This window comes from Salvelinus alpinus, chromosome 2, assembly GCF_045679555.1.
Source record: "Salvelinus alpinus chromosome 2, SLU_Salpinus.1, whole genome shotgun sequence".
In the NCBI taxonomy this organism is placed as follows: domain Eukaryota; kingdom Metazoa; phylum Chordata; class Actinopteri; order Salmoniformes; family Salmonidae; genus Salvelinus; species Salvelinus alpinus.
In genome coordinates this window covers 29,534,631-29,561,901 of record NC_092087.1, presented here as the reverse complement: position 1 = coordinate 29,561,901, position 27,271 = coordinate 29,534,631, and the positions used below count along the sequence as shown (strand labels likewise).

Sequence of the window (27,271 nt, the reverse complement as noted above, 5' to 3'; positions counted from 1 at the left end):
ACTGTGGGACAAAAAAAATAAAAAAGACACTTACATGTTCATATTTTCATATGGAAAAGACATAGTTACATAAAATATGCTGTATTTTACTTCACAGATGCCCTTCCCTCTAACAGAAAATAAAAATAGAATTCTTTCACAACTGCATTTCCCATAATTGTACCAAAAACACCACAATATTTTTATTTATATGCACATATTTTTAGCGGGTTTGAGCCCAAACTGGCTGGTGTAATGCTTATAAACTGTCAGGTCAATGTGGTTCAAAATAGCCCCTCGTCATACAGCGTAACAATTACATAAGTACTATGAAGAGATGCCCACTGTAGCTGAAATTATTTCACATGGTCATACAGAGGACAACAGTGAAAATATAATCATTTCCATAATACAGTGGTATAACAGATCTCATTTTTTTATTGAGGAGAGTCAAGTTGGGCTTTCCATTTTTAGAAAATAAACCAATTACAATATTACAAATAATGAAATTGTTACATCATTCACAGGGTTACAGTCAATGTACATTTATACAGAAATACAGGACCTCCCACATCAGTCACAGTGGTCAGGGCCGGCACTGTTCTACGAGGGCTACAACAGGCCAGGGGAGACAGGGCCATCTTCAGCCTGTCTTCACCAACAGCCAGAGAGGTAAGAACATAGGGGAGGAAGGGGGATGTGGGGGGATAAGACAACGTAAGGAACACATGGAAATTTGTCACAACTAGACTGCTATTAGCCACCATGTCAGTAGAGGGGGCTCTGACGCTTTACGTAAGAGAGTTATCCACAGGAGCCATTTTCTATACACACAGAACTGACTGCCACAAAGGCAGGCAGGCAGACTGCTGCTCGGGGCATATTTGGATGGTCCACAAACACAGACCAATGAGTACGAGCCGGCACAGCTTGTGTTTATGCACACTGTCATGTAATTGTAACATTGAGACATAATGGTTTTCGTCCGTCCTTCAAAAATCGGAACACAGTAGGGGAAATGTTCTTTGCGTCCGCAATGCATTGAATCAACATCTCAGATACATTGGTTTTGATTTATAAATAAAAGATTGTTATGCATTAGTTAACATGCGCATTGACAGTGAAACATCAACTGTATCTGCAGATACAAGCCATTGAAACAAAGACAAGCGTTTTAGATGTACAAAACCGCAGAGGACAGAGTTCTGTGATACTGGAGCAAGGTATCTTGTTTATTCCAAACAAAGAACCCTACTGCAAAAAAACACAGTTATATTCTGTTCTCAATGTTTAATCATAATGCATCTATGCTCCTTTATTTCTGATCTGTCGCATGAGCCTGGACATTGAAAACGGAGAATATGAAGGAGATTGCCCTGCACTGTTAAATAATTGTAGTGATGGTAGTTTGTGAAGCACATAGTACATAAAAAATAACTACAGAATATATTTTGGGTTTTTTTCTTCAGAAATTGAGCATTTTTGATGTACTCATGAAAAATGGAAACTCATGAAAGTGTAAAGTTGCTGTCTAGAAAATGCCTGTTATTTCAGTGGCCTTGGGAAGAAAAACACACAATCATTCAACAAAAAACTATGTGTGTGTGTTTAGACCTTTTTAGCTTCTCCTCGTCTTCAACTAGCTGCAAAATCTCAACAATGTAAAAATATCCTTGATTCCATCTATGTATAAAGTAACCCATATGCAGTACTTATGGTGGTGCTTTAAAACCTTTAATTTCACACCAGAGATAACTATTGAGTGAGACATCACATGAGATATTGTGGCATAATGACCATCATGGATTCACACAGGGAAGTCTAATCCTCACAGTGTGAGCAGAACCTATTCTGAAAACCCCCCCATCATAATCCCATCAGATCGATTAATCACATACTACAGGTCCATTACAATGGGCCCAGAAAGGACCACTGTGCCAAGGGGTTTTATCAGAAGGCATGGGCTTTGAAACAGTACCACATAGCTCTACTGGAGGCTATCAATGTTTTACAAATAAAAGAAAGGGGGATGACAGCTTTTTTTCCGGCGAATAGCAAATGATAGCTCTGGATGAACTATGGGTGAAAGAACAAGGTTTCTTTATGCCATTAGGTTCAGATACAGAATAAATAAATAGTTCACACAGTGCTTTCAGCAGTCTCCATAGCGCCACAATGAGCAACCAATAAAAGTGTTGACTCAACACCTTCTGAATCTAGATTCTCTCAACAAAGTAACACACCAAACCTACTCCTCCAAGAATAATTCAAGACAATAAAAACACTTTCTTAATACCTATATTTACGTTCCTATAACTCTAAATACGAGTCCACCACTACTGTGTGTTTTAGTTCATCATTATAAAAAAAATCATACTGTATTTTGATTGAACGTCACATGGGGAAACATAGTTTGTTTAAGCACCCCCGCTTAATCACCTTAATATGACACTATCACCAAACAGCTCAGAGAGCATGAATGGAGACATTTGCAAGTGACACAAGACTCCGTCTGTCTGTTTTCAGCATAAATATTAGTGCTGTACTGCTGAGCCTGATTTCCTGAACAGAAATTGCCCTGACAGTGGGATATCTGTCTATATCTTGGGAAGACTGACTCAGCCTGCTGGCTCTTTACTGAATATCACTGAGGTGCCCTCAAATATGTGCCCTCAAAGTGTTTTGAGATGGAAAGGAAGATTATTTAGCAAATTTATTTTTTAAAGGAAACAGCACGGTGGCATCAGTGATAGTTGGGTCACAGAATAATTTACCCTTTCACTCTGGGCAATGACTAACAGTGAGAGTGATGTACTTCCTGCTGTTTCATCTGTCATGGAGTCTGCACTGGAATATGCAGGGTGACACAGTACTGTAGACAGAAAACTAAAGGGAGGATGATGTTACAGAAGCTGGATGAAAACCCCAATGCTCCTGCCCAAGGTTTGTAAAGACTCTGGATGGCCATATGGGTTAATGGGTGGAATAAGATGGGGACTAAGTGACAGATGAGAGCTAAGGTGGGATTTCACTCCTTTTGTGCTGAGGGGTCAAATGCTAAGGCCTATATAGGACACCTCTCCTGTTCTGTTCAGACAGCAAAGTGCCTCAAAACAGACAGCGGACACCTGATGATGCTTAAGGAAGGACGACCTTTTGTGGAAGAACCTCAGCTTACATAGCCACCTGCTGTGAGACCAACACGGGGCCCTCAGGTTGTGTGTTGCCTATATAAATTCTGTCTGTTTGTTAAACAAACCTGGTCTGTCAACATGACAACATGCAGAGTCACTTTAGTCAAGGATCTGAGAAAGCAGAGCACAGAGGACAGTGGGAGGAGAAGAGCAGGGAATCTGAGGCGTGTGTTTAGCTCTGAGGAGAAATAGACGGAATCACTGTCTGGTCAGCGGGTCTGTGATCAGGCTGTGGACCCCCACTAGGAATGAAAATGTCTGAGCAATGGGCCCCAGATAGAGATCCATGTCTGGCTCCTCAGTCTATATCGAGTACTGGGCCTGTCTCAGTGGATCTATCCATTAGTACTGATCTCATTTGCCTGAGTTTGTAAACTGTGTGATTTACCATCTCTAGGGAATCCATGGGTTTTGACTAACACAGGACCTCCCCAGGCTCCCTAACCCCTCAAACAACACATCGGCCTCAATGACATTGACAATGATAGATAGCTTTCCGTTCATCAGACAGCTATTCACAGAAGCCATATAGTAAATGCAATATGTATCTATAAAATGAAAATAGAAGTCTCAAGGACTCCACTTATCAGAAATGTTTGTGCACCAACAATGATTTCCTAAAATTCCACAAGGGCATGGAGGCCCATTGTATCGTATGATCTGTGTTCACACACCCTGCCAATAGACTACTTGGAAAAGCTGTCACAAGTGCTCCCCATCATCCATGATGTACAATAATTATAATAATATGTGTAAAATAATCCACTATCCCATGCTAATGTTACTTACTGCCCTGTTGTGAAAAGATTTGTCCGTGACCATACCAATGTGAGATAACCATATGTGGTGTTAAAACCCTAACACTTCAATATAAAGTTACTTTAAATTAAAAACGAAACTGGAAAAAAAAGCTAAATATAATGTAAGCATTATACACTATATTTTGTAAAGTGTATCAAATCCAAGCGCTTACGGAACAGTGTTCTGTAAAGTGTAACATATCAAAGCTCTGTGAAATCAATCATTAACTCAGCATGCTATCAAACACTAGCCCTTCAGCTTTGGGAGCTGTTGCTTTGTAACACAGAGCACATTTAGCCACACACACACGCATACACGCGCACGCACGCACTCACGCAGACACACACACACACACACAGTGAAGTTTAAAACACGGGGGGAAACTCTACACTCTTAGAAAAAAGGGTTCCAAAATGGTCCTTCGGCTGTCCCCATAGGAGAAGCCTTTTTGGTTCCAGGTGGAACTCTTTTGGTTCCATGTAGAAACCTCTGTGGAAAGGGTTTTACATGGAACCAAACAGGGTTCTTCAAAGGGTTCTCCTATGGGGACAACTGAAGAACCATTTTAGGTTCTAGATAGTACCTGTTTTTCTAAGAGTGCAGATAATGTGACGACCAAAACATATGTGCCCTCCTATGTAAACATTATAGGGAAAACACCCATAATATGTTATTTTTTTCCATTCATCCATGGAGGAAGTACTGTATGTTTGCTGTTTATTACACTGATTCTTCAAAATCCACAACTAACATCTTGAAAAAATTAAAATGAAATGAATAATAACAACAAAGAAAAACCTCCCTCTAGTCACCCAAAGAAACAATTTAAATCCATCACTTCCAGGTCTTAGTAACTATGTCTGGCTCATAGTGATGACATCACAGTCCCATTGTCAAGTGCATCTGATATGTACAGGACCATGACATCATCTGAGGTACACAGGGAGGATGTTCCATTTGGCAGGTTGTGATGTTTTCATTGAAAAAATATAAACTTTCCCACGGTGAGAGGAAGCATGGTGAGAGAAAATCTTCAACATTTTCACACAGAAAAATGAAATTACTTGTTATGAGAAAAGGTATTTTGTTTTTATTTTTTAAGTGTTGCTTTAAATTGGTAGATAACTGAATTTCTTGAATTTGTTCATGGTAGTAGTTTCTGCCAAAAGATGTCCATTCCATGGTGCTCACACTATTTTGTCTCCCAAGTCAACCATAGGAGTGTAGATCAAGTTCCTCAGTCTATTCTGCTATTTGCTTTTGGGGAGGCAGCAAAGATTTATGTTTCTTTCCTGTTTCCCAAGTAAAAAAAAACAACATATAATATTTAAGTTTCTTTTTGAAAGTGATGGTCTTGAAATCTCCCATTTTTCATTGTCTTCTTGTCTGTTGCCCTTTTAAAGGGTAGTCTTTCTAGTCAGTTCACCTAGTTTACATCTATACTTATAGACTCCTTGAGTTTCCTCAACTTTTTTTTCTTTACAAAATTCTTAAATCAAACAAACCAAAAAATGTAAGAAAAAAGTTCACCATAAAAAAAAAACGAGGTGGAAGATGGAAGTAGAAATGTGTCGCCAGTCAGTAACCTCTCATGATCCTGGTTCCAAGAAGGAACCTTGTTGGCCACATTGATTGATGTCTGGTCATGTAGACCTGCTGGCCACAAACCTCCAGAGCTGATCCTGAAAGGTTATGGGGACTTTGGATGAGGGGATAGAGGAGGACAGGAGAGGGATTGAAAAAGGGGACCGTGGATGGATGGTTGTTTGGTAGGAAGACAAGGTTCACAGTCAAGCAAAAACACCTCCACTCCATCCGTGAACCCAGAGCCTTGCATCCCAATCCCCTCTTCTCTGCTCCTCTCTCTTCTGCTGTCCTCTCTTCTGCTCTCCTCTCTTCTGCTCTCCTCTCTTCTGCTCTCCTCTCTTCTGCTCTCCTCTCTTCTGCTCTCCTCTCTTCTGCTCCATTCTGGATGGTCAAACTTCCACAGACTGGATCTGGTTAATGGAGGCACGCATCATCTGCACACTGTTCAGGATCTTCTTCTGGTGGCCTGCTAACGTCACGCCCACGCTCAGGATGTCACTGTGGCAGGAGACACAACCACAGGAGTCAGTAGGAAGCCATCACAGACGACACAACAGGTTTTATTGCACAAGTCACATGGCATAAGCCAAGGTAAAATGAACAAGTTAGATCAAGGCTAAATTCTGGGCCCCAGTCTGCCAAATTCCTAATTCAGTCCAAGGCATGACTGCTTACAGTAATTACTCTGTTTGTTGAACAACTTCTTCCATTCAGGAAACAATGGAATGTTTTTGTTTCCTAACCCTAACCCCATGGACTGATGAGCCTTATTTTTGAAAGTATTGTAACCAGTGTTGTGGCTGGAAAATAATTTGAAAACAGAATTGTGCTGATATCCGACGTGACCTTAGGAGGATATTAAGAGATCAAGAGACAATGAGCAGAGTAATGTGTGTCTTACTAAACAGACCTCTGAATGAGTCTATCTGCTAATAGATGTCTTTGTTAAGTTTACTGAGGCAGGAATGTATTCCTAAACATCACAATGTCTGTTCATTCTCCTATATCTTTTCTTTCTTTAAACTGTTGTATAAGAAACCTGGCAGCCACATGGCCAGAGTCTCTACGCTCTGTTCTAGCTCAGAGCAGTTGTGCTGCACAGTTAGTATCTCCTAATGACATACAGTGAGAGGCATATTTATGATGAGCCAGGGGCTGAGCCTGGCAGTCATCCAGGCTTTAAGGTATGATACTGTCAAGGAATAGCCCACCTCCTCCTCATCCTTATCATCCTTATCAGAAACACAGGTCTGGGATCAGCACTTACTCCATGGTCATCTGGGAAACCACATCAAAGCTGGCGAAGTCAGCATTGGCAAAGTTGTCTTTGTACTGGCCCATCTTGATGGCATCCAGCCACTCGTCCACAGTACTGAAGCTGGAGAAGTCTGGAACACTGCGGTCCAGGAGAGGAAGATGGACACTGGAGGGGGACACAGACACAAAGAGTCAAACACAGCTTTAGAGACAGTGTCATTACTCTCTCACCTGTATGATGGAAATCAGTACAGTACACAATAGTGGAAGGCCTACAATAGACTAGTCAATAAGCTAGCCTTCAGGACAAAAGAAAGTAACAGTGGCCATTTTCCTAATCAATTTTGAAGAAAATTATATTTCCAATTGAGGACAATGGATGGATACTGGCAGGCTTAGTGCCAGTATCCACACAGTGTTTCTATTCCACACACCACCAACAATGTAAATATAGAGTAGGATATATGGAATTCAGTATATTTTAACATTCATAGGAAACTGACACCCAGAGAAAATGTGATTGGAAATGTTTTGTTTTGAAATTGTGTAACTGTTTCAAATCCTGAATTGCCTAAAGCATTCATGGAAATTACTTGACCTATCAAATCAAAGGGGATTTATTTACATAACCACTTGGCGCCAAAAGAAACAGGAGACACAATGTTCGGTAGAAATAAATTGTACCATGAATATCAAAACTGTAACCCAAAATTGAAAACATTGAAGGAATCATGTCCTTTGAAATGTCAAAGTGTTTTCCCATCTTTGAGGTCAGATGCATTAAATTATTTTGGATTATATAGTATCTATGGAAATAGGAAAGTAATACTGGAACACAGTCCTGAATATTGTGATGGCTGGCAAGGAGACAGAGGGACACTCGCCTCAAACACACTAATACACAGACAGACAGACATGTAGTGACAGACTAATAGAAAGATAAACTGACGGAGATCTAAGGAGAGCGTGCTAAGTGTTCCACTCACCCTGAAGACAGCGGGGTCATGGCCTTCAGACTGTTGGGGTTGCGGATCATCTTGTCCAGGTTGTTGACAATTTGGCTGAACTTGGGCCGGTTGTTACGGTCCTTCTGCCAGCAGTCAAGCATGAGCTGGTGCAGGGCCGAGGGGCAGTCCATGGGAGGGGGCAGCCGGTAGTCCTGCTCTATGGCATTGATCACCTGCAGGGGGAGACACAGATCTCTAAGGGTTGCTATGGGGCTCTAAAAGGAGGAGAAGGGGGAGGAGAGAGAGAGACGGAAATCCTATTGGAGAGCATCCTCTCACAATTCTCGCAAGCTACTTCTTCTATGATCAGAGTGCTATTTGGCTAACATGTTGATTAATATTTCAGTGATTTCAAATGAGAACTATGTTCTTGAAATACAGTATGCACTGAAAGATAAAACCATAGCAGTGTTACACAAGTAAAAACACATGCCCACACACAAACATAATCCTGCAAGCATTATTGCATTAACAATAATGATAATTTTGAAAAGGTTTTGGCTTGGCTGCATACTTACTGTACCAGTTAAGCATCACAGTAAAGTATCAGGCTAATAGTAATGGCTCTCCACATCCATGCAGACTGTGCCAGCAGTGATTTAATCTTAGTCAGTATGGCCTTTAGAAACTGTGTACAGTAATGTTCCTGCTATACAAATATATACGTTTTCCCAACTCTATGGTCGTTGTTATACCAAAAAGGTGTAGTCTGACAGAGTGGCCAGTGGTGTTGTTGGTGGTGGGAGAGGGTGTGGGGGGACTGTAAGTAGCTCTGGATAAGAATGTCTGCTAAATGACTCAAATGTAAATGTGAAAAAATGGGGGAGGGATCAGGGAGGAGTGGGGAACGACCGGCCCAGAGGAGGGTTCTGACAAGGACCCACGATCCCCTGCTCATTATCACCACCATTATGGAGCTCCATTCAGGCCCAGATTAATCTCATTCAGAGGCCTCCCTCCCAACCAAGACCCAGATGGAGTAGAAACACTATCTAGAGCCCCTAATAAGATAACCGTCGAGCTCCTCAGTCCCTCTTAGCGCATTAGCGTTCACACTTTCAATTTGAAACTATTTTCATTATCTCTCTCCCCATAATTTGCTCTCTTCTCCACCACCCAGAGGGAGCCTGGAAACAGAGGCTCCAGTCAAGAGCAGGAATAGTCTGCGGAGCGTTGCCTTGCATTCCAAATCATCTTATTATCGCTCTGTGGTAACTGGGGGGCTTTCATATTAAACCCGCGTTCGAAAGCTGCTGTTTAGCCAGGGGAAGAGAACCACCATGACAAAACGGATCTCTATGGGGGTTCACATAGAGGTAATAACATTCAGGAATAATCAGACTTTGTTCGAAATTATTTTTAAGCATTTGATGCCATGCTTAGAGTGGTTCTGTTTGACAAATGATATACAGATATATAAAGGTCTATAAATACATACGTCTTGATTGGTCATGTCCCAGTAAGGTCTCTCTCCATAGGACATGACTTCCCACATGACGATACCGTAGCTCCAGACATCACTGGCGGACGTGAACTTCCTGTACTGGATGGCTTCAGGGGCTGTCCATCGGATAGGGATCTTCCCTCCCTGAGAAACACAACACAATGAGGGAACGACCTTATAGAGGGAAGTGAGACGGAAACCTGATCGTCACAGTGTCCTGGCTCTGCAGAGAGATATTATTCACAGCAACAATACTCTGTAATCCAAACTGGGAGATGGATATAACTAAACTCCTGGGAGTGGATGTGTGTGACATGGAATTCCGTAAAAAGGGAGGAGAGGGACAGGTGAAGGGCCTTTGTTATGATGGGTAATGTAGTGTGTGAGGTGTGTGTGTGTGTGTATGTATATGTGTGAGTGTGTGCGGTGTTTGCGGTGACGTCATGGTACTCACCAGGGCACTGGTGTAGGTGGGATCTGACGTGTCGTCCTCCAGGAATCGGGACAGGCCGAAGTCGGATACCTTGCAGACCAGGTTGCTGTTGACCAGGATGTTGCGTGCGGCCAGGTCGCGGTGGACGTAGTTCATGTCGGCCAGGTACTTCATGCCAGAGGCGATGCCACGCAGCATGCCCACCAACTGGATCACTGTGAACTGACCGTCGTTTTGCTGCAAAACAAAAGGATCACAATATGATACATCCCCAGGTCTGAGACTTCCCTCTGTGGGATATAATTGAATAGATATGGCTATAGACTGGGCAGGGCTGGGCTCGGTCTGGCAGGCTGCAGCTGTTCTCCTCCCTGGATTGGCCAAGGCTTTACCCCATACATGTGGAGTGTCTGGATCTGGGCTGCAGCTGTGCCTCCACCTGCACCCTCACCACCACCACGAGGACCAGAGATCAACTAGGGAATATCCGGGAGGATCATGACGAGAGATGAGAGAGCATGAGCGTGGACTGACAGGGATGGGGTGGGGACACAGATGGACCACAGATGGACTAGGCCCAGCTGTGTATTCCTCTAGGCATCTTCCCAGTTTATGGTTAGCCAGATCCTCTAGCCTGTGTCTCTGAGTCTCCTCCAAACTCTTCGCTGCTCATTAGCAGAGCAAGGAGTTCTCCTCACGTCCACCAGCTCCTCATGCACCACAGCAATTAAGTCTTATGCATTATTCATGAGGCTGAATTCCCTAATAAATACACAGCTCCTCGTAATCCCTGCATCCCTGCACTGTGTTTGCATATACTTTAATTGGGAAGATTCTTCCACCAAAGTAATTTGGATCGGGTTAGCAGACAGAGAGGTATCATTTCTATCATATAGATCTATGGCTAATACATGCTCTGTGCAATTTTTGATTCAATCCCAATTCTAGTCATAATGATGGAGATAATGTTTCTAAAGAAAGCTTTCTTTCTGATCGTTATATGGCCCCCCAACTTTTGCTACTTCCTCTGCCCGTTGTTGTCTCCATCCATCTATTAGCTGTGATTTATCTAGTCCTCTCTCCCTTGCAGATGCTTCATAGAAGTGGGGGCTGCACCAGGTGATCCTTCAGCTGGCAGCTCCCATCTAAGGTGGTCTCCCCTGCTGCTCCATCCTCTTTCACAGAGCGCCATGTTCTAAAGCGCTGACGTGTTCAGAAAATGTTGTCAAAAGCTGTCACAGTGAGGTGCCACAGTGACACTGTTGCTTGGAATACAATGTGCTGTCAAATATGCTTAACACACAGAAACACACAGACACATACACACACACAACCCATCAAATTCAAGAGTGAGTTGGCACACAGTGTCTCAGAGATTTGAAGCAGAATGCTAATAAAGTTCATGTTTTGCTTCTCTAGCAGTAGACAGAGCAGCAGTCTGCTGACAGGCGGCTGGCTGGATCCTTTTTTAAAGGCAGGATTTTGATGTATATTTTGATCCATAGAGGAAGAGTTTACATCTCAGGTTTATAATATCCTCCCATAGCTCAGAGCTGACACTTGTCAGTGTGCTTTCTGCCCTGAGTCGTGAAAGCCTTACTCAGTATGATCTATGTAGAGGTAGACAATCACAATGTGATGAGGAGTGACAACTAGGGCTATGACAGAGGTGGTGGAGGGAGGTGTTTTCCATATAGACACAGTAGAAACATCAGACATTTCCAAACATAAACATAGTGATTCATATCAAACATGAAACCCTTGGCCCTTATTGAATTGATTTGTTTTCCATATTTAATCATTCTCACAATGATTTAAAGTGAAGTAACTCTAATAAGGAAAAATGTCATCCTTTATTTTTGTGAAGTTCAGACATGTCCAATTTCCATTAATCCCTAGCTCTTTCCTACTCAGTTTTTTCTCACTCACTTCAAACTCACAATGAGTCCAATTAGAGGATATGAAAGCTTGTGGACACACAGTCACATGCTCCCGTTCAGCTGAAATGCTACAGACAGGCAGCACAGGACTGGCTGACAACAGACAGCAGCCTTTCACCTACAAGCCAACTTCATTCTCTGAAAGCTGGCATGTTTTCTTCTTACAGCGCTAATCATTTGAAACCCTCCCAAAGGATGAGGTGAGGTTAGATATCTGGAATGTATGTAGAAGGTACTATAAGTTCATAGGTTCTTGTCCTTTTCTGTGACTCAAACCGAAGGAGTGAATGTGGGTTAGTATGATAAATACAAAATGAGAGCATAACTAACTGAACTGCTGGACTCTCTTACTCACTAGTGCCTATAGTGAGCTACAGTACTGTACTTTTTACTGTAGTCAAACATGGAGATCAAGGGGAAATGCTGAATAACAGCCACCGCAAGTTGCAGCAGAGTATAAATCAATAATTGGACTAGACAGACCCTCAGGGAGCATTAAGACCGCAGCCTGATTGGATAGAGAAGGATCTCTCTAAGGACTTGTGGTGGACACTATGCTAAGTAAAGAGGAGACTCATATGATTAATGTTCTGCATGTTATTCACTTTAACCTGGATGGGTTGGCATTAGTGTGTGTATTTAGCAGTCATTTCCCAGAGTGTGTGTGCGTATGTGCCTGTGTGCTTGTGTGTGCCTGCGTGCCTGTGTGTCTACCTGTTTATCTGCACAGCCATTAGTGTTAATATTTGACTCATATACAAACACAGCGTAACTCACTCTGAGGAAGGAGTCCAGTGATCCGTTCTCCATGAACTCAGTGATGATCATGACAGGGGCGCTCTTGGTGACCACACCCTCCAGGTGGATCACGTTGGGGTGGTCAAACTGACCCATGATGGACGCCTCAGACAGGAAGTCCCGCCTCTGCTTCTCTGTGTAGCCCGACTTCAGCGTCTTGATGGCCACAAACATCTCCCTCTTGCCTGGGAGCCTCAGGTTCCCACTGCACACCTCCCCAAACTCTCCTACAAGACACAACATAGAGGCAGAGAGACAGTTAATGAGAGGAGATGTCTGACAGAGGTTACAAACATTAAAATTATGAGGCAAAATATTATTAATTGGAATACAGACAGCATTCAAAATCATTATTTTGTAAAAAATGACTGGCCTTTCTCTTTACCTGCGCCAATGACTTGCTCAATCTTCACACAGGAAGTGTCAATCTCCTTAGCAAACTCCCTCACCGCCTCGTTGGGGTCCTCATATGTAAACGGATCAATATATATCTTCATTCCTGGAGTCACTTGGGAAAAGAAGAGGCCGATGTAATTTTTTATCCTGACACACACACAAACAAACTCTGTCTGCCTTTAACATTCAGAGTTTGAGTAGCCAATGCAGTGTATTACTATGAGTCAGAAAGGTTAGTGTTAGTACAAGGTAAAGGAATGGTAGGTTTGGCTTGGGGCCTCAGGACTGTAATAATCAATGGGCATGGTATTTCTAGGTAGTCTTTAGCAGTGATAAGGCAGGTTAATGTATGTATCAGCTCCAGAGTCATAGCAGACCATTAACACCCAGGAGAGACAGCCAGACACTATATCAGTATCACTCTCTGCTCCAGGAAATACATTGGCTCTCTTAAGCTCTGACGCCAGGTAAATTGGCTTAAGGTGGCCTTTAAGTGTTCAGGGACTTAACTGTCCCAGGTTTTAAATCGGATTATTCTGACATCTGGCCTGAGGCTTCTTTAATGGTTATTGTGTTCATGCACAGACAGTCAGCGAAGCTGAGATACCTGCTTATAGAAGAGTCATGAAACCTGCATAGCAGACTGAACTGAAGAAGTGTTTAGGAACAGATGGAGATTCTCCTTTAAGGCAAAAAAAGAATCACCAGTCAGAACCTCCTATCTCTTCCCAAACTATGGAGCAATTCAAAGACCACCCACCATAACATGGCAGAGACCACCTGATATAGGGGAGGACAGCCAGTATAACTGTGACCATCAGTGTGGGGATGAAAACACACACAGGGGAGTGGAATGATATTAATAGCTGTGAAATGCCCTCAGCCTCTCTGGCAATACTCCTCACTGAATTCCACCCTGGCAAAAATGAGTTCTGTAAATACAGCATTTACTGCAACCTGATACTATTGATTACACATGGGAAAGCTGTCTCCATTGATAAGCCCAACTAGCGGAAGAGCTAAATAGAAAAATATATAAATAAACTGAAATAAGCTCAGAGAGGAAATATATCAGAGCATTTCTGTTTAGCTGAGTGAAGGAGGAGAAAACGATAAGCCATAAGCTTCCAGGGAGAGCCAAACTAGTTTAAATCACCGCGCCTGGCTACATCTTGAAGATTTATTTCTATATCATGGAACTCTGGGCCAACGTGCTTTACATGGAAAACAAAATAATTAATAAAGGCCATTCCTTCACAATCTTCTTTGAATTTTTCAACAATGGCAAATGGTGTGTGTGGTATTAGCGTGTTAATGAACAAGCTAAAATAAGGCTAAATGCTATTTCCACAACAATGGAATCAGTTGACTGTGAAATGAGACCCTACAGCGAACACACACTTGTACACAGGTTATGTTGTGAGTAAATCCTAGCATTAAGACGGTTGAGGAAAACAAGAGAGAAGATTACCAATGGAGAGGTGAGAAGAAGCACAAGGTTGGGAGGTAGCCAAGGACACTAGCGTGTCAGGTGGTAGCCACGGAAACAGGTGTGTGAGGCAGCAGAGGGTTGAACGTTAGGCATGGAGGCTGCTGCGTGAGCCGGTAGCCATGGAGACAGGTGTGTGAGGCAGCAGAGGGTTGAACGTTAGGCATGGAGGCTGCTGCATGAGCTGGTAGCCATGGAGACAGGTGTGTGTGCGTGTGGGTGTGTGAGCATGAGTGAGAGTGTGTGTATGGTGGGGGAGGTGCAAACAGACACTCTTGAGTGAGGGCTGGGTTACTCACTGTGGCCGCTGGTGTAGTGCTGCAGCTTGTCTGTGTACTCTGAGTCTGCCCTCTCAAAGCCACGCCTCCTGGGAGAAAGACAAAGAGCTATAGCGCTGGCCCAGAGAGGGGGTGTGGTCTATGTACCAGGCCTACCCACTCCACAGCTAGCTAATGACCACTAAACACAACCAACCTATAAACTATAAACCCCACCTTAACAAGCCACAGGACCCATTAAAGTACAGTAACGAAGTAGGGTGGAAAACAACCACTAAAGCGGATGTGTCTAATCTGGTTGGCTTGTGTGACTGTTTTTGTGGTGGGGCGCAGGGAGCATTGGTTGGCTGGACTGGAGCAGGAATAACTCACCGGTTGCAGACGATGACGATGACAACCACTGCGATGAGGAAGACCAGACCTGCAGCTGCAGAGCCGATGATGAGAGGCAGCTTCTCCTGAATGCTGGTGTTGTACTCCTCTGTGATTAGACAAACACACACAAACACACCATCACACACTGGAACATATGGGCCAGGCATCTGAGCTAATGCATATGGAGAGAGCAGTGGGTGACAGACAGACAGACGGTTGGGGAGACCAATGGGCATCTTGGCTGGCAGCACAAGACCTCTCTCCAAAGCCCACTGAGCACATTCAGATACTAGCAATATGGTCGCCCGCTCATCTGGAACTGAGAGAGCAGGTTTGGGAGAGACCCAGCTCCCTTCCCTCCAGAGTGCTGCCAAACACAGGGAATCCAGCATGGCAGTAGGCACACAATCTCACAACACCATCTCACGTCCTGACTGCTCTTTCCGAGGTCTGAGGATAGGGAGGGTTGTGCCATGGGTTGTGTCCCCTGGTGGTGGTACTGTACTGTATACAGCCTACTGCGATACTGGGTTCTCCTTTGTCTGGCAGTGTGCTGGCTGCTTGCAGTGGAGGAGAGCAGAGATCAGGCTAATGATGGCCATCGGCACTGCAGGTAATAAGATGTTTCGAGAACACCCAGGTCGCTAACATTATCCAGGCCAGGGGAGCCAGGAGCCAGCATTAGCGGAGCCAGGGGAGAAGTTAGTCTGCCCAGCAGTGTCCTTCTATACAGATTAATCCACTTTAACCTGATCTGTGACTGACGTTAGTCTACCGCTAATAAAGTACAGTATACTACAGAAAATATCTGCATTCATACATAACCTGAATAATCTTATTCATTGGTAAAAAATAAGTTTCACATGACTCATGAGCTCTGCTGAGAAGATAATGAATGAAATCCACATAAATAGAACAATGGGTGTACACATTGTTAGAGAGTTGTCTTGTAGACCGCATCTCAGACCATTTCCCCATCCACATCCTTGTGTCTGTTGTGTCATTGTGTCCATGTTGTAATGGTCCATGTTGGATTGACGGTCCATGCATGGGATGTGATAACTCTGCATCTCTCTATGCTCTATCTGAGCTGAGGGAATGTTGTCTGTACCCTCACCTTCAGTCATGGTTTGGAAGTAGAGCTTGCCACTGTAGCGCCCAAATCCGGCCACGGTCCGGGCGCGAACCAGGAACACATAGATTGCCCCTGATTTGAGACCGCGGATGACCACTGTGTTGGTCTGGCTCTTTATGATGGTTGAGTTGTACTCGGTCTGGTCCTGAGAGAGTATTAAGGAAAGAGGGAGAAATACAAATCAGTGCCATCCACAGAACAATTACCATACACATGCATTAACTTAGTGCCTTATAAAAATAGGCTGATGTGCAAAGTAGGATACAGACTCAAATGTTTCTAACACTGGTGTATCTATTTAACCAAGCAGAATGAAGAGAGAATGAAAAGCAACAGCCATAGGCAGAAGGGATGGCAGTTTCAGGTCTGCTAGTTTGTTTGGGTTGTGAGTTCGGACGATTAGTGTAACTTTTCATTGCCACACCGCTTCTCTCTCTCCACAAAGCTGACAGGTCTGTCTGGAAGAGGAGACTAAAACTGTGCCGGCTGCAGCCTTCAACCAATCAGTCAGCAGCGTGAGCACAGTTGTGAGATCTGAGCCGCGGCAGGGGCCGAGACAATTGTTTTGACAGCTCTCCTCAGCAGCATCTGAGAATAGAATTAAACCAAAAAGTGGAGCAGAGTGGCGCGCAGTCACAGAGAACTGCTAAATTAACTTTGTGTGAGCTTGTGTGTGTGTGTGCTCTTCTCTGCCCGTATCTGTGTGTGGGAGTGTTTCTTGTGAGAAAGTATGCTGATTCTGAGGAGTCTGTCTGTTGAATACTGTTTTTATGGCAGTCAACACAGCATTGTTTCAATGCTGTCCGCAAATATCTCTCCATCAATCCCTAGTGGCCTGACTGGAGGGCTGAGAGCAGTTTCCTTTCCCAGTGACTGACCGTGATTATAATTGAAAGGGATCGAGCAGAAGTTGTATGCTCGATTCAGAAGCTACAGTATGCCTGACTCCCACCGTGAACATGCTGTTCTGGACTCCAACAGGGGAAGACATTCTTCATTTCAATGTGATAGAAAATTTGAGATATATTTTGCAGTCAATGCATACCTTATTTAGCCCCTCTGAGATGAAAGAAAGCCTGACACACTCAATGGTGTCTTTACGTGTGTCTGTTTACATGGAGGAGAGATAGAGCAGACTGTTTGTTAATGGGTAGAGTGCAGTGGGTACCTACCTTCTCGTAGTACTGCAGTTCATAGTCCAGAATGACTCCATTGGGCTGGTCTGGTTGAGACCAGGACAGAGTGATGCTGTCCACGGTACGACTGACCTGGTGCATGATGGACACTGTCGACGGAGCTGCAGAGAGATAGATAGAGAGATAGAGAGACACAGAGAGAAAGAAGGAAAGTGCATAACATACAAATTCAGAATCACAACATTCAGTCACTGTGATTAGTTCCCAATCATATATCCAAATCATAAAATCTCATCAAACAGATGCCTACTTCACTGAGCTATGTAACAGTGATAGTGATATATTAGTTGCTATCATCCTGGGCTGCATGTAGAAAAGGCACACCTCTGACTAAACCACATACATAGTTTGAAGGGACCTTCCAGCACTGACTTTGTATTATTTCCATGATTCATCTGTGCTTCCCACATTGTCAGGGTGTGAGGACACTATCTGTCTGTGTCTGACTAGCAATCATTCCACTGGCCGCATCCTCCTCCTCCGGACAAATTGTGGAGCAAGCCCATTTTGTATGGCTCATAAAACCAGAGAAAATCATCAGAACCACAAGTATGCCATACACAATCGCCATTTAGTTTTTTTACAGCCTTCTATTTTTGTAATTGCGGTCTATGTTTACAGATATTTTTTGGTGGATGACAACTTCATACACATCAGTAAATGGTTTGAAAGTGCAAGGACAAGAGTCATGGTCATGGTGGACAGATATAGAGAATTATAGCACTTGATTACATGTGGTAATCACTGTGTAGCAATAAGCCAGATCCTTTCAGAAGTAGTTGAGCCAGAAATGAGTGATGAGTGGGTAGGGTTGTAAGCTGCCTTTAGTCTAACAAAACCAAAGGCCCAAACTTGCAACTTTCTTTTTAGTAAGGCTAAAGGGTCAGGGAGGGGCATGCTATCAGGGAGGGGCATGCTATCCATCAGGGAGGGGCATGCTATCCATCAGGGAGGGGCATGCTATCCATCAGGGAGGGGCATGCTATCCACGCGCCCTCATACAGCCATTAACATTAGTGCATGGTGCCGTGGGTCACAGCGAAGCTAATGCAGGAGATAAAAGCGCTGTCTGGGGCTTGGAGGGCAGGATTTATGGGCCCCCGGGCCCCAGCCTCGGCCCATGGTCCCACGCTGCATACACACAGCCCCCAGCCAGAAGCACAGTGGCTCCCCAGAGCTCCAGTCATAAAGCGCTCCACCGGCACGCGCTCTCCTTGGAAAATCCACTGACTGGAAATCCCTCCCACCCGCCCTCCCTCGGCCCCTCCCACCATTATCAAGGAATCTGGGGGAGTGTGTGTGGTTAATATCTCATATATAAATCTAAGTGTTCATTTTATGTAGTTCATGTAACAAAATTCTGGTAATATCTGATGCTAACCACCACACCACAAAGGACCCTTTCAGATGGGGTTTGGATTAAAATACACATGTTCAGTACTGTAGAGTAAAGCCCGGATCAGCTCCCAGAAACCAGTGTGCTCTAAGACATGATGACGGAGAGGCTGTTTTATGGCGTATTCATTCTCAACAGTGAGTCAGCCTTGCCTCACATGCCCTCTGATCCCAACAGAAGCCTCCATCCGAGGACACTAATCATGAGATACTGTCTAAACAGGGAGGTCCCGGAGCCTATGTCCCCATATGCCGTCGGCCTTAAAATAAATGTGTCTACAGATAATGAATAGGCAGCCTTTAGTTTCATCTCCTGCAGCAGTTGCACTAAGATGGCCTGTGATTCTGCCATGAACATAAAGTGCATTTGGAAAGTATTCCACATTTCGCTACGTTACAGCCTTATTCTAAAATTGATTAAATAAATTGTTTTTCCTCATCAATCTACACAAATTACCCCATAATGACAAAGCAAAAACAGGTTTTTAGAAACTTTTGCACATTTATAAAAAATAAATAACAAAAATATCACATTTACATAAGTATTCAGACCCTTTGCTATGAGACTCGAAATTGAACTCAGGTGCATCCTGTTTCCATTGATCATACTTGAGATGTTTCTACAACTTAATTGGAGTCCACCTGTGGTTAATTAAATTGATTGGACATGATTTGGAAAGGCACACACCTGTCTATATAAGGTCCCATAGTTGACAGTGCATGTAAGAACAAAAACCAAACCATGAGGTCGAAGGAATTGTCCATAGAGCTCCGAAACAGGATTGTGTCAAGGCACAGATCTGGGGAAGGGTACCAAAACATTTCTGCAGCCTTGAAGGTCCCCAAGAACACAGTGCCCTTCATTATTCTTAAATGGAAGAAGTTTGGAACCACCAAGACTCTTCCTAGAGCTGTCTGCCCGGCCAAACTGAGCAATCGCAGGGAGAAGGGCCTTGGTCAGGGAGGTGACCAAAAACCTGATGGTCACTCTGACAGAGCAACAGAGTTCCTTTGTGGAGATGGAAGAACTTTCCAGAAGGAGAACCATCTTTGCAGCACGCCACCAATAGGCCTTTATGGTAGAGTGGCCAGACGGAAGCCACTCCTCAGTAAAAGGCACATGAAAGCCCACTTGGAGTTTGCCAAAAGGCACGTAAAGGACTCTCAGACCATGAGAAATAACATTCTCTGGTCTGATGAAACCAAGATTGAACTCTTTGGCCTGAATGCCAAGCTTCAGGTCTGGAGGAAACCTGGCACCATCCCTACAGTGAAGCATGGTGGTGGCAGCATCATGCTGTGGGAATGTTTTTCAGCAGAAGGGACTGGGAGACTAGTCAGGTTCGAAGGAAAGATGAACGGAGCAAAGTACAGAGAGATCCTTGATGAAAACATGCTCCAGAGTGCTCAGGACCTCAGAGTTGTGCGAAGGTTCACCTTCCAACAGGACAACGACCCTAAGCACACAGCCAAGACAACGCAGGAGTGGCTTCGGGACAAGTTCCTGAATGTTCTTGAGTGGCCCAGCCGGAACTCGGACTTGAACCCGATCCAACATCTCTGGAGAAACCTGAAAATAGCTGTGCAACGACACTCCCATTCCAACCTGACAGAGTTTGAGAGGATCTGCAGAGAAGAATTGTAATGCTCGTCGTCGGTGGAAGGAAGAGTGGACCAAAGCGCAGCGTGGAAAGTGTTCATGATATTTATTTACAAGAAACACTCAAACAAAAATAACAAATCCAAAAACGAAAGCGAACAGTTCCGTCAGGCACAGACACTAAACAGAAAATAAGATCCCACAAAACCCAAACGGAAAATGACAACTTATATATGATCCCCAATCAGAGACAACGATAGACAGCTGCCTCTGATTGGGAACCACACTCGGCCAAAACAAAGAAATAGAAAACATAGATTTTCCCACCCGAGTCACACCCTGACCTAACCAAACAGAGAACAATAGGGATCTCTAAGGTCAGGGCGTGACAAGAATGGGAGAACCTCCCCAAATACAGGTGTGCCAAGCTTGTAGCGTCATACCCAAGAAGAATTGAAGCTGTAATCACTGCTTCAACACAGTACTGAATAAAGGGTCTGAATACTTATGTAAAGGTGATATTTCATTATTTAATTTTTTATAAATTTGCAAAAATTTATACAAACCAGTTTTTGCTTTGTTATTATTGGGAATTGTGTGGAGCGTGAGGGGGGGGAAACAATTTAATCAATATTAGAATAAGGATGTTACGTAACAAAATGTGGAAAAAGTAAAGGGGTCTGAATACTTTCCGAATGCACTGTACATGATCCCCTTCACAGAGACACAGAGGTAGTGTACACAGAGGTCGTGTACACAGAGGTAGTGTACACAGAGGGAGTGTGTACAGAGGTAGTGTGTACAGAGGTAGTGTGTACAGAGGTAGTGTATACAGAGGTAGTGTGTACAGAGGTAGTGTGTACAGAGGTAGTGTGTACAGAGGTAGTGTGTACAGAGGTAGTGTGTACAGAGGTAGTGTGTACAGAGGTAGTGTGTACAGAGGTAGTGTGTACAGAGGTAGTGTATATAGAGGTAGTGTATATAGAAGTAGTGTATACATAGAGGTAGTGTATATAGAGGTAGTGTATACAGAGGTAGTGTATACAGAGGTAGTGTATACAGAGGTAGTGTGTACAGAGGTAGTGTGTACAGAGGTAGTGTATACAGAGGTAGTGTGTACAGAGGTAGTGTATATAGAGGTAGTGTATATAGAAGTAGTGTATACATAGAGGTAGTGTATATAGAGGTAGTGTATACAGAGGTAGTGTATACAGAGGTAGTGTATATAAAGGTAGTGTGTACAGAGGTAGTGTGTACAGAGGTAGTGTATATAGAGGTAGTGTATATAGAAGTAGTGTATACATAGAGGTAGTGTATATAGAGGTAGTGTATACAGAGGTAGTGTATACAGAGGTAGTGTATACAGAGGTAGTGTGTACAGAGGTAGTGTGTACAGAGGTAGTGTATACAGAGGTAGTGTGTACAGAGGTAGTGTATATAGAGGTAGTGTATATAGAAGTAGTGTATACATAGAGGTAGTGTATATAGAGGTAGTGTATACAGAGGTAGTGTATACAGAGGTAGTGTATACATAGAGGTAGTGTGTACAGAGGTAGTGTGTACAGAGGTAGTGTGTACAGAGGTAGTGTATACAGAGGTAGTGTGTACAGAGGTAGTGTATACAGAGGTAGTGTGTACAGAGGTAGTGTATACAGAGGTAGTGTATACAGAGGTAGTGTGTACAGAGGTAGTGTGTACAGAGGTAGTGTGTACAGAGGTAGTGTATACAGAGGTAGTGTGTACAGAGGTAGTGTGTACAGAGGTAGTGTATACAGAGGTAGTGTGTACAGAGGTAGTGTATACAGAGGTAGTGTGTACAGAGGTAGTGTGTACAGAGGTAGTGTGTACAGAGGTAGTGTGTACATAGAGGTAGTGTGTACAGAGGTAGTGTGTACAGAGGTAGTGTATACAGAGGTAGTGTATACAGAGGTAGTGTGTACAGAGGTAGTGTATATAGAGGTAGTGTATACAGAGGTAGTGTATACAGTAACCAGTTCGGAGAATAGAATACTCACAGGCATCTCTTCAATCTCACTGTTCGTTGAGTTTGTTTGCTATCATAATAAGGCAAATAGTCACTCTACGGGGAACTGACAAGTATCCCATTACGGATGTACATATATTTAGGACTGCATGCCACATGCTTTTTTGTGCATAGCATTTCCATTAAACAAGAGGTGTAGCCATCTCTGGTAACCTAATCCCGGGCAGGGCATACAGACAAAGGCAGTGCATGTCTTCATGTACAGAGGATGGTACACATGCCAAGATGAAAGCTTTCCACGCAGAACATTGTGGTTTACTCTAACAAAGGGACGTCTTCCGGACTGAAGCATGAAGAACGTGATGTCTGTATCACACCAATAATAACTATTGAGGAAAAAATAAACAGTACAACAGAGATCTAAGAAGATGGAAGCATTACTGTTACTGCTGCTATGGAAAAATGTGTGTAGCGTGTCGACTGTACTGCAGTAATTATATAATTTTCCACTTGATACTCCAGCAGAGAGAGGGCTAACAGCAGAGTCCCTGCCACGAGGAGACAGGGTGATAATCACTGCTAGTAAAATATTCTAGTCATGGTGGAGCATTCCAGCTTTCCAAACGATTGCTTCTTGCAACGCTACAGCGACGAGGACTATTTATCTAGAATCCTAGGTGTTTAACTTTTTCCTGGCAAGGCTTGTACTCTGACACATTGTAACGATCATCCCGCACACAGGAGGGTTCCGAGGGAGCGTGAGTCTATGAACAAACTCATCAGAAACAGATAACGTTTCTATTCTTTTATCTTAAGATCATCCAGGCCCAGAGATTCTGAATAACATCCCAAAATGTTTGGAAAGTAACTCAATACATTACTGAGCTCTCTCTAGATGGGAGGGTTGTGGACGGTTCAGAAGAGAAACGCTAAGTAGTGCATTACTGTAAATAGTATTTGTCAGTGCTGTTTAATGTGAAGAACTCCTGTTGTTGTCACAGAGTTAAGTTACAGTCTCAGTATTAATACAAGGTCTTGGATCTGATAAAAGACATTGGGGCTTTGGGCTGTATTCTAGCATAAGGCTCTGGCTTGGGCCCAGCAGCCGAATATAAAAGGCTCTATTTTGTGCAAAATCCCAATAGTCATTTTACTGTTGTGTTTGAACACCTAGTAACTTCCATAATCAATCAAAGATGGGCTTTACAGAGTTATTTCCACTCATTTAAATCCATGGCGATTTAATGGGGCATACTCCTGCAAACACAGAGAAGCAATTTACTGAGCCCCCTGATCTATCCCATTTACATCCTCTACCCAGTCTGTAAATAAATATATCTCTGCTGCTATTGTTCTGTTCTCTTCTATTCTGCTACACTCGTTTGGTGGGCATGGCCTCCCTCCCTCCCATGCCTGTGTCCCTCTCTTTCCCCTCCTTGTCTTCCCCTAAGAATGCTGGTCTCCTTTCAGCTCAGCCTATTGATTCTGTTCTCCACAGAGCACCCTTCTGAGCATGATGGCATCTTCATTAAGCGAGCTGGTGGACTGAAACCAGGCTGGCCTTTGATGACAGGCAGGCAGGCAAGCAGGCGGGGAGAGGGCCCCCATGCCTGAACAGAGCCTGAGTTTGGGCGCAGGACCACGTGGGCCAGCTGGAGTTCCAGCCACCATAAAAAAAGGCAGACAGCCATTACAGAGCCATGCTCCGAGGGGTGGGAGGCAAAGTTATTATAGTAATCACAATTTAGGGTTTGTGGTTGGGAGAGACAATGCCACCTCGAGTGATTTCCCCTTTCTCCCTTTGTTCCCCTTCCCATCTTTAAAACCCTGCACTATTACAACCAAAACCAAATGAAATGCCAAAGTTTGCTGAAAAATACATGGTTGGAGAGACAGAAGAGTCAACCATTCATCTTGGCTGTTGAATCTGTGAAAGTGACTTGGATTTAGGACTTCTCTTTGAATATCTGACTAGCCTATATGCAACGTGCTCTATGACCATGTGGCTCTGATTTGAGGTTCTGGTACAGGGAGCAAAGCTATGATTTGGGGGAGGATGGGGAAGGAAGCGAGAACAGGTCAGCACTCGTAAATCCCCATCCCCTTTCACAGTAAAAATCTGTTTCCCCCACAGCACCGTCTCTCCCAATGGGCCCAGCCAGCTGCTCCTCCACTATGCAGCCAGGCAGCCTTCTAAACAGGCTGTTGGTGCTGCCTTCACTCTCTCTCCCTCCGAATGCTCTCCGTTTACGAGCCGCACATCGAGAGCTCTTAAAGGCCGAGGCCTGTATTTGCATGTACTTTTAGCACACTGGCAGACGGCCCTGTTTCCCCATCTGCAATGGATTGTGGGTTTTTACGTCTCCAAAGAGTTTCCAATGCAGTAAAGCTACACAAGCAAGATTTCAGTTCATCAAGCTTTAAACCATCTGCGCTTGAAAAGATTGTGGCCTTAATGCACTCGTATACACAATATAAGCTCATTCTAAAATAGGCACTCCAGGGGCTTAAAAAATTTGCAGAACCTTACGGGAGGTTAGGTCTAATCTAAGCACACCACGACACTAAGTAGTTCTGCTCGCCCAAGAGGTCCAAAGCAGAGATATGAGAGAAGTGAGGGAACAGTGGTGAGGGGCAGGGTGGAGACTCTCTCTGCAGTCACTTGTAATAATACAGATGTACACTGCTGGGCTTGGCCCCGATTGGTCATTCAGTCTGGACAATCGTTTTAGCAGTACGCTACAGGGATAAGCCTCAGTGCTCTGACTCACAGGCTCTAGGCTAGCCACAATTAGTTTATTTAGATTTTCTGCATCTGGCTTCTAAACCAGGTTTTCCAGGGAAATAGAGGAGTGAGGAAGAATCACTGAATCTGAAGGACTGCAAATGTGGGTTTTATTACTACTTTGATTGTCCTTGAATGAGTTCTATGAATATCTTTGTCAAGTGGATAAGCCACTGTTGACCTTAAAAGGTGGTCTTCAGAAGGGCTTGAGAAGATAGATGTTATAATACAAAACCATTATCCTGGATAATCTATTGTATACAGGACATTGAAAGACTGGATACAGAACATCTGTTGTAGTAACACTGCATAGAAATGAACTTTTGATACCCATTGATACATTGCTTATCTGCATTAACAGATAAGGAGTTACTATATGACACAATGGTCAGGATTAAAAAAAGATGATCTCATCTTAAAAAGGTCCTGAACTCAATTAAAATATACAACCTCAGAGAGAATCATGGGAGACATGTGCATGTCACTCAGAGATTCATGCTTTTGACCTCACCAATGTCACATGATGCATTGAAAGGGAAGACAACCTGTGAAAGGACACTAAGAATGTTGAGGCAAAGAGAGCGGTCCTCCCAACATAATCTCACTCAATTCAAGCAAATATGTACAAAAAATATTTCAGCAGATTTCGTGTGTTTTTGTGTGGCCTATTTTGTGCGACTTCATTCATAGGAAAAGTAATTTTTGTGGGGCAAACTTCGGAACAATCTTTTGAAAGTTACTGAAGCAATGCATTTTGGGCAATGGTGTTCTACACTGCCTTTTTTTGTGTCCCACATCTTAAAAAAATAAAAAAAACTAGTTAAAAATCCAATATTATTAATCAACCAGGATGTCATCGAAATACCTATAATATAATAGTAGCCTTAAGTTTTTAACATGTTATTATTAATGCCAATGCTTCTTTCTATGCTTGTTTTCCCTTAATACTTCGGGATACTGGTGCTATGTCAGATTTTATGAGGGTTGCCAGATTGGAGTAAAAGCTGAATGTCATTTTTTTTACATTTTTAAATTTGATTGGGGAACGGGGATACATTTTCATGATGGGAAATTAATTAATCAAAAATTGGGGGAAACCGAACACCAGCAACAACAAAAAAACAGTTTGGTTTAAATTCCCCTGGTGCAACTGCATGGTATTTGCAACTAAAACAAGTTTGGAACATGACCAATTAAGCCATATCAATGCAGTTAAACAGGTTCATGTAAAATATTGAATTATGTTGGCTTACACTTATGGCACTTCCAAGGCCGTTTCATTATAATTATTATGGTCGTGTCAATCATGTTATATACTTAGGCTATTGTAACAAGGCATATGTCAGCACTGTAGGCTCACTGCCTCTGCCCAGAGGCCTGCTAAGATTTCATGGCAACGGCCGTTAGAGCTCACCTCGCCACGTATGAGCCCTGGTTAGAGTTCCTGTTGCAGCTTTCACTTTCTTACGCTAGATTGGTGGCTGCATTGGGATCACATCCAGCTCACGTCTAGTTATGTGATCTAGTGGTGGGAAGCATTCTGTTTTTCAACATTGTGTTGGGTGTAATTACACTGATATATCTAGTGAACAATGGATAAGCAGCAATGGGCATGACAGATAGACGTAGTCACTACAGGTGTGATCAAGCCTTACATCAAAGTTGCCTGAAGCTGAATGGAAAGTGCTATGCCCTGAGCAGTTATTCAGAAGAAAATCCTCTGTGACTGTCTATTTTACATAAGTTAACTTTCCAGTGTGGACCCAAAACAAACACATTCTACACATTTACAAACGACCTGTTTAAAGTGTTATTACAACCATGGTGTTCTTTTGTTACTGAAGCTTAAATATAAAATAACCTGACAATGATCCACATCACATGGGTAGACAAATTATATGTGTGTTATGCAGCAAAACACAACTATCCTTTTTATGGATGTAAACCAGTAATATGAATAACTTTTGATCCATCCTGTTCTGATCTAATTAGATGGACCAAGCCTGACCTGCTGAGGAGTGACGGACTCCATCCTAGCTAGAGGGGTGCTCTCATCTTATCTACGAACATAGACAGGGCTCTAACTCCCCTAGCTCCACAATGAGATAGGGTACAGGCCAGGCAGCAGGCTGTTAGCCAGCCTGCCAGCTTAGTGGAGTCTGCCATTAGCACAGTCAGTGTAGTCAGCTCATCTATCC

At 43.4% G+C, this 27,271-nt stretch overlaps 1 protein-coding gene across 4 annotated transcripts in view; it reads right to left on the bottom strand.

Moving 5' to 3' along the window:
- Positions 1-397: 397 nt before the first annotated feature.
- LOC139558466 (ephrin type-B receptor 2-like) overlaps positions 398-27,271 on the bottom strand; it is a 156,751-nt gene continuing 129,877 nt past the window's right edge. For 2 of the 4 annotated variants that reach the window (XM_071373624.1, XM_071373640.1), the window contains 11 exons: positions 17,286-17,410; positions 16,096-16,258; positions 14,976-15,084; positions 14,625-14,689; positions 12,826-12,948; positions 12,420-12,667; positions 9,724-9,939; positions 9,264-9,413; positions 7,805-8,040; positions 6,829-6,984; positions 398-6,059 (listed from right to left, as the gene is read on the bottom strand). In XM_071373624.1, coding sequence (XP_071229725.1) covers positions 5,951-6,059; positions 6,829-6,984; positions 7,805-8,040; positions 9,264-9,413; positions 9,724-9,939; positions 12,420-12,667; positions 12,826-12,948; positions 14,625-14,689; positions 14,976-15,084; positions 16,096-16,258; positions 17,286-17,410 — 1,700 coding nt within the window. In that variant the 3' untranslated portion in view covers positions 398-5,950. The remainder of the gene's footprint in view (positions 6,060-6,828; positions 6,985-7,804; positions 8,041-9,263; positions 9,414-9,723; positions 9,940-12,419; positions 12,668-12,825; positions 12,949-14,624; positions 14,690-14,975; positions 15,085-16,095; positions 16,259-17,285; positions 17,411-27,271) is intronic. The other 2 variants (XM_071373636.1, XM_071373632.1) reach the window with 2 other exon arrangements.